Source organism: Ictalurus furcatus, chromosome 14 (genome assembly GCF_023375685.1).
Source record: "Ictalurus furcatus strain D&B chromosome 14, Billie_1.0, whole genome shotgun sequence".
Classification (NCBI taxonomy): Eukaryota; Metazoa; Chordata; class Actinopteri; order Siluriformes; family Ictaluridae; genus Ictalurus; species Ictalurus furcatus.
The window spans coordinates 3,593,523-3,600,831 of record NC_071268.1 but is presented as its reverse complement, the minus strand read 5'-3'; the positions used below and the strand labels follow the sequence as shown (position 1 = coordinate 3,600,831).

Genomic DNA, 7,309 nt, shown 5'->3' with positions numbered 1-7,309 from the left:
GCCCCTGAGCGAGGCCCGTAAACCTCTCTGCTCCTTAACCACACACTCTAACCTCTGACCTTCCTGACAGGAGAAGATAATCATTTTTTTCCACTGTACTGTTGTGCCTGTGTGACAAATTAAATCCGTCCCCTTCTTCTTCAACTCCTCAATCAGCCCCAGAAAAACAGGCTGTTTTTCTGTGGGAGTGACGCAAACACTCTCCTCCTCCGCGCATGCGTCACGGCGTCGCTCTCCTTTGATTGGTCCAGTGCTGTTGCTGTTGCGGGTGAGCTGTGGGCGGAGTCATAGCACGGTATATATACCCAGCTGTCCTCTTCTTCAGTACTGGGAGCTCTGTAGGTCTGCGGAGTCGCCGTGCAGTGACGTCATCACGGAACAAGAAGGATACCTTGGTCGGGGGGAGAAAAAATCCCAAAAGAAACACCACCACCACCACAAACATTTCCTGGATAAATACATGCCCAGCATCGGCCGTAAAAGAAAAAAAAAAAAAAAAAAAACCTCACCGGAAAACGGAGGCACTAACAGAGTTGACGTTAAGACGTGAAGGTGAAGCGCGCGACGCTGCGTGGTGAAAGATTCCTCGATGCATCCGCTCTGCGCGCGCGGAACTATGAAGTCCGAGATCAGCGCCGCCGTCGGTTTCCTGTCCAGGTTCCTGCGCGTGAAGGGACTCGTGAACGACCGACAACTTCAGACGTTCAGCCAGATTCTCCAGGACATGATGGCAGGTGAGAACTGAAGAAGTTATAATCTTCCCTTTCTGTCTGTTCCCCCTCCTCCTCCTCCTCCATTTGAAACGAGTGTTTGTTATTTTCTTCTTGTTTTTCTCCCCCCTCCTTTCTCTCCCTCTCTCTCTCTCTCGCGCGCGCCCCTGTCATTGCTAAAAGACGGTTAGGGAAAAATGCGCGCGCGCTCGCGCCCGAGTGTGTTTTGTTTGGACAGAGACAGACCGTGTCTTTGTGTTCACGCAGAGCCACATAGACGGAAACGAGCCGAAAACACACGCACACACACACACACACACACACACACACACAGCTCGACGATTAAATGATTTGAGCTTTTTAAAACTCATTTGATTCCTGTAAAGCTCCAGGTGTTGAGGAGGAGGAGGAGGAGGAGGAGGTCATTCAGAGGGTTGAGATGTTCTGAGGGATGTTTTCTGTAGGTTTGTTGTGAAGAAGCGTCTCCAGAGAACAGGAGGAAAACTCCGAGAATTACGTAATGCCCCTCGAAGCAAACAAAACCCTGTGTGGAGATGAACATTTCAGCAGTTTTCCAACCCTGTGACGTTTCTACACATACACACCTATACACACATCAGTGTGTTTACCGTCCTCACAACGCGTAAAGGCGCTAACGCGAATAAAACACCTCATAAATGTGTGTTTTTTTTTTTTTACCAAATAAAATTCCATTATTATTAGTACTACAACTTCTACATTCGTTATTATCGTGTTATTCCTTTGTTTAGGACGGAAAAACCGTAGTATAGTGTTTATAATAGTTTCATTGTGTTCTTCTGAGACAGAAGATGATATGGAGTTAATTAAACCGAAAGCTCCGGATGTGGTTGTAATATTTAGTTTTAGTATTAATGTGCGTGTGTGTAGGTAGAACTGTTCTGGGTTATAATCCTCTCGGATGAAGCCCCAGGCAGCTGCAGTGGTGTTTGTAAACAGCTGTTCTTGTCGTTCAGAGACAAAATGGCCGCAGCTGGAGGAGGAGATGGGCTCCGAGTCACTGGCTCTTTCGCTCGAGGAGAGGGTTTTTTTTCTTTCTTTTTGTATTAGAGCTCTTTCTTTACATGGGACTCGCAATATAAATACACGGCCGTACTGAACAAACACCGCTGACAAAGTTAACGGCTCCAGTCCACTCCACTGACTTGTGTCGAAAGTCTCCTCGGAGCCTGGGAGCTGGACGTCCATGTCCGGTTATTCATCGAAAAACCAAAACGCGAAGTATAACGGGACTTTTCTAGAATAAGTGGATACGACTGGTTTATTCGGACGCCGTTTTCCCGAGCGCTGAGCAGGCGTTCTCCGGTACAGGACGTGTCCACAGGTAGCCTGTGGGGTTTGGCCTATTTTAGGCGTCGGAGCATGCTGGAACCTTCTGTCGTCTTCCTGAAACATGATACCGCCTCAGATAGAGAGGGGGGGGGGGGGGGGGGCACGGATCCCAGTCCCGTCCTGATAATAAAGTAAGCTTTTGTAGGAGTGAAGTTTAACCCTGTAAGATATTCACCACGTTGTGAACAAACATAACGTGCCATGTCGAGACGCCAGATCAGACACTCACGGTTTGTGTGTGTTCTGTGCGATGCGTGGAGCAGGCCCGGGTCCGGTCGCTGTTTCGGCGAGCAGCTGGCTGAAACTGGGACGGCTTCTCTTTAAGAGCAGAGCTCCTCCCCTACAGCTGCTCTGCCAGGGCTTGAACCTTTTGCTCTTGTTGTTCAGCACCATCAATCGAGGACTTTGTGACGCACAGGCCAAGAGGGGATTGTGCAATCAAATGGCCGTGTCACGTAGCCCTCGCGAGACGGTTTATGGCCATTTATCGGTTATCCAGCAGTGTGTTTTTTTCCACCATAAATACAAATCTCCACAGACTTTGGCCTTTAGTTTCACTGTTTAAAAAAGAAAAGTGTAGACAAAAACAAGCTATAAAATGCATTTACAATAAGGCAAAAAGACGATAACACCGCGTGTATCTTTTTAAACAAGTTTTAAAGAGCATGTTAAATAGTACATCGAATCAGCTGCTGTTCAGTTTGCAATAATTAAAATAATAATAATAAAAAAAGATATCTCAGAAGAGTGTGTCAGGACGTAATCGGATCAGTCGATCGACACCGTATGGTGGTGGTATCGCCCGGTCCTAACGCCCACGCGTGCGTTCGTCAGAGTGTTGCTGTTCCGCGCTTTTTGATGATCGGTTCAGAGCCTCGAGGCGCCCGTGGATTGTCGCTCTTCGGTTGTTTACGTTTGATGCGTTCCGCACTTGTTCTTAATTCGTGAGCAATCCCAGAAAGTTGATTAATTTATTTATTTTAATTTCTGCATTTCTCATTAATATGCACTGATTGATGATTGATTGCAGCAGTTTCCAGTTGTTTTTTTTTTTTCCCCTCTTCGATTTCGACCGAATGACCGTTGCCCTTTTTATTTATTTAATTAATTATTTTTTCTCTCCCACCAGAGCAATACAAGCACCACTGGTTTCCTGATCGGCCGTGCAAGGGCTCGGGCTACCGCTGCATCCGGATCAACCACAAGATGGACCCGCTGGTGGGCCAGGCGGGCCAGCGCATCGGCCTCAGTACGCAGCAGCTCTACCTGCTGCTGCCCAGCGAGCTCACGCTTTGGGTCGACCCGTTCGAGGTGTCGTACCGCATCGGCGAGGACGGCTCCATCTGCGTCCTTTACGAATCGCCGCCCAGCACCGGCGCTAATGGAAACGCCAGCGTCCACGCTTCCACTGGAACCGCAAGCTCCGCCTCATCCGTGTCGTCCATGCTGGATAGTCACATCAGCTGCAAGGAAGAACTGCTGGTGCTCGGCCGAACCAGCCCGGCTAAGCCCTACATGATGACCGTGTCCAGTTAGAGTCGCGGCTCGTCGTGTTTTTTTTGTTTTGTTTGTTTCTTTTTAAATAATGCAAAAAAAAAAAGAGGAAAAAAAAATCATGAAAGAGGAGAAAGAAAAAAAAAAAAAGCAGAGGATGTAACCTAATGTTCAGGCGATGGAAACCTCACAGGTTTAATTGCGCTCGTTTTTGGTTGTCTGTTCTTTGTGTGTTGAATCAACCAGAGGCTCAGACCCTGGGGCAGCTATGAAGGCGTGAGATATCGCCCCGCTTTCTGGAATAGACTGGTCCGAGTGGCCGGGCTAGGGGCTTTTACTCGTGTCCATCAATGGTGACTTTGCACTTTTGCTCTCTTTTGTTAGTTTCACCGCTTCGCCAACACCGAAATCTTAACAAACCAAAAACGGTTGCTCTGAAGCCCAGGTACCGGCAGCTGCGCTGGTGCCGAGGGGATCGGTTTTGAGAGAAATGTATCTTTTATTTTTTTAGCGCTCCATGAGGCACTGTTTTTGTTTTCAATCCTCCCATCTCAGCGCCGGAGTTACTGCTGTTGCCAGCGTTTGACCTCCTCCTCCTCCTCCTCCTCCTCCTCCTGGGCTTCTGACCAACCCAAAGTTTGAGCAAAACTCCCTTCTCCGTTTGAGTCCTGTGGGGAAAAGCCCTCGTCCTTCGCGCTGCTGGTCGCGGCTCTCGCCTTCCCAGCGCCGTGACAGAAATGTCGTCGTTTCCCACTAGGGTATCGGTTCCACTTCATTTCACCGTCACTGGGAGACCAATTTCATTCTGTGGCGCCAAACGAAAGACGTAGCGTAGTTGTCCCAGTCTCCTAGACTGCTTAGAATGCACTTTTTGACGTGGACATGGCGTGGAACGTTAATTTAAAAATAATAATAATAATCCAACACTTACATTTGATTTTTTTTTTTCTTTTTATGTAGCGTCGTGAACGCGCTTTATCCCCAGACGACAAACCGCAGACCAACAGAGTTGAAGGGGGAAAAAAAGTGACCATCAACTGGTGTATACCGGCCCGGGGGGCTTCATGCAGTTTTTAAACTTTCCAGTGGTTTTAATCCGAGACCAAGGTGTGCGAGAGGAGCGCTTTGCTTGTGTGAGTTTATTATTATGAGCAGTGGGAGTGTTGACGATCCTGCACTGGTGTGTGTGTGTGTGAGTGTTGAAGATATGATAACCATCATGCGTTTTGGTTTTTATGCCTAAACCGGCAAGGCTAGTCTATTCCTGTGCCCGTTCGAAGCGGGAGCAGGTGTTTCTCCGCCATTTTCCTCGCACCGTGTGCGTCTCTGCCAAGCCTGGCTGTGTCGCCTGCTAATGGAAGAGCGGACCGTTAGGCGTGCTGGAGCGCACTCTTCTCTCACACACACACCTCCCTCCTCAGGCTGGGTGCATGTGGATGATGTGGATGAGGGGGGGTAGGGGGTCACACACTAGACCAGGGCAGCTACAATCCCTTCCCCCTGATACCCCTCAAACCCCACCCCCCAAATCACCGCGTATACACTGAACAGCCGTGAGGAGAGGCCAGCCAGCACGCACACACACACACACACACACACACACACACACACACACACACTGAGTGCACTCCAGACCCAGAGAGAGAACAGATCTAACTGGCTTCGGCTCACGGTGGTGCTGACGGACGGATTCGTGTTGATCTGTTCACGGTAGATCAGATACACACTAATGTGGGTGGGACAAGATCTGTGTGTGTGTGTGGGGCGATGAAGCCAAGACGTTGATGCACCATTTTCTCTCTCTCTCTCTCTCTCTCCCATTAGTTTGTCCTACTCTTCTCCAGCAGTAGCACGCAGGCGTAGACGCTAATATCTTTCAACCCGGCTGACGCAGTTTCACATCACGGGTTAGTAAATGCGAACTGACGAGCCCGAGGCAGGCGGACGTACCACGCTCTCCGGACGTTTATGCGGTCTCGGACAGACGGCCAGCCAGCACTCGCCCCTGACTATTCAGAGGGAGGATTTTTATTTTTAATAGCGCGTCTCCCCCAATTCGGACGTTTTCACAACCTACGATTTAGAACAGCACTCGCATCACTCCTGCGTCCCCCTCCCGCCAAGCCCCCGCACGCCCGAACACGTAGAACCCGCAGGCTTCAGCGACGTCGGACGTTCAGAGGAAAGAGCACACGTATAAAATGCACTATGTTTCCGACGCTGAAGTTGCGCGACACCGAGATGCGAGAAGTCTCTCTACAAGGAATGTATTGCCAAAACTCAGGCCTCAGACATTCAGCGAATCCCTTACGGATACGTGCGTGTTGGAAGGGAATTGCGTTCATTTGTGTCGTTTATTGTTTTTTTTTGTTGTTGTTTTTTTTTTTTTAAATCAATCTTTTCGACAACCAGTGGAATTATTGTCACTTTCACACGCGAGGTGTTTTCTAACGTGTCTGTAGAACGTATCGTAGTGGTAACAGCGTCTCGTAGAATACAGACGTAACATTTACGCAGAGGAAGGTGCCAATAATTTAGACCTCGGAAGTATTTCCTTTGGGTCTTAACACGGATCGCTCTTTCATAAACGAAGCCATTTGTGGCAGGAGTGTTGGCGAGGACCAAAGTTGTTTTGGTATATTAATTGTTTCCATGCTCTGTGCCAATAGATTTATCCTTTGTCATTTTTTTTTTTTTTTTTTTTTTTTCTTATTAAAAAAAATAAAAAATACCCAGGGGAAAAAAAACAAAAGAATCCACCCAAGACGCTTTGAAAAGTTGTCTACGTCGTGATCTGTGTTTTTATTTCTTTTCTTTTTCTTTTCCTTGGGTATGTTTTTAATGAACTGCTGTAAATTTGTACAGTTCATGTAAATTGATTGTGAGGAAGTTGTATAGATTTTCTATATTTTGGAGAAAAAAAAAAGTTTTTTGTTGTTTTTTTTTCCCACCCCACCCCCACCTTCCTTCTGTAATAAAAGATTTCCTATCTTGGCAACGGTTCTCAGAAAGCCTGGTCTTATTCTTCACTCCTCCCTGTCATTGTATTTATTATTATTATTTTTTGACTTCCTTCTCAGAAAGCATCACAGGGAGCGCGCGTTCGGTTAAGCGGGGGAAACTTTCCGCTCCATTCTTCTCTGGGGCTGCGCTCAGGAAATAGCAGACGGTAGACGTGTAAACCACCAGGGGAAGACGGGCCTGACCCGGGCTGCTCTGCAGCTGTTCCACCCCGCCGAAAAGGGGAACGGGCGTCGACGCACTCGCACAGAGAACATGCAGTTCAGCCACATGGCCCTGAATAGAATACCTCATCATCATCATCATCATCATTATTATTATTATTATTATTATTATTATTATTACAGAGTAATAGAATGGCCCTGAATATAATACCTCATCATCATCATCATTATTATTATTATTATTATTATTATTATTATTATTATTACAGAGTAATAGAATGGCCCTGAATATAATACCTCATCATCATCATCATTATTATTATTATTATTATTATTATTATTACAGAGTAATAGAATGGCCCTGAATATAATACCTCATCATCATCATCATTATTATTATTATTATTATTACAGAGTAATAGAATGGCCCTGAATATAATACCTCATCATCATCATCATTATTATTATTATTATTATTATTATTATTATTATTATTACAGAGTAATAGAATGGCCCTGAATATAATACCTCATCATCATCATTATTATT

The 7,309-nt window shown here is 46.5% G+C and overlaps 1 protein-coding gene across 1 annotated transcript; it reads left to right on the top strand.

The window, feature by feature from the left end:
- Window positions 1–305: 305 nt before the first annotated feature.
- btg1 (B-cell translocation gene 1, anti-proliferative) lies at window positions 306–6,578 on the top strand. Its single transcript, XM_053641770.1, has 2 exons — window positions 306–734; window positions 3,211–6,578. Exons 1-2 carry the CDS (start codon window positions 590–592, stop codon window positions 3,615–3,617), a joined length of 552 nt encoding a protein of 183 aa, XP_053497745.1. The 5' UTR covers window positions 306–589; the 3' UTR covers window positions 3,618–6,578.
- The last annotated feature ends 731 nt before the right edge of the window (window positions 6,579–7,309 follow it).

What these genes read in the sequence shown, in the direction of transcription:
- btg1 (XM_053641770.1), top strand. Translation starts at nt 590, where the DNA reads ATGCATCCGCTCTGCGCGCGCGGAACTATGAAGTCCGAGATCAGCGCC. An exon ending in TCTCCAGGACATGATGGCAG is followed by an intron (nt 735 to 3,210) that starts GTGAGAACTGAA and finishes CTCTCCCACCAG; the next exon opens with AGCAATACAAGCACCACTGG.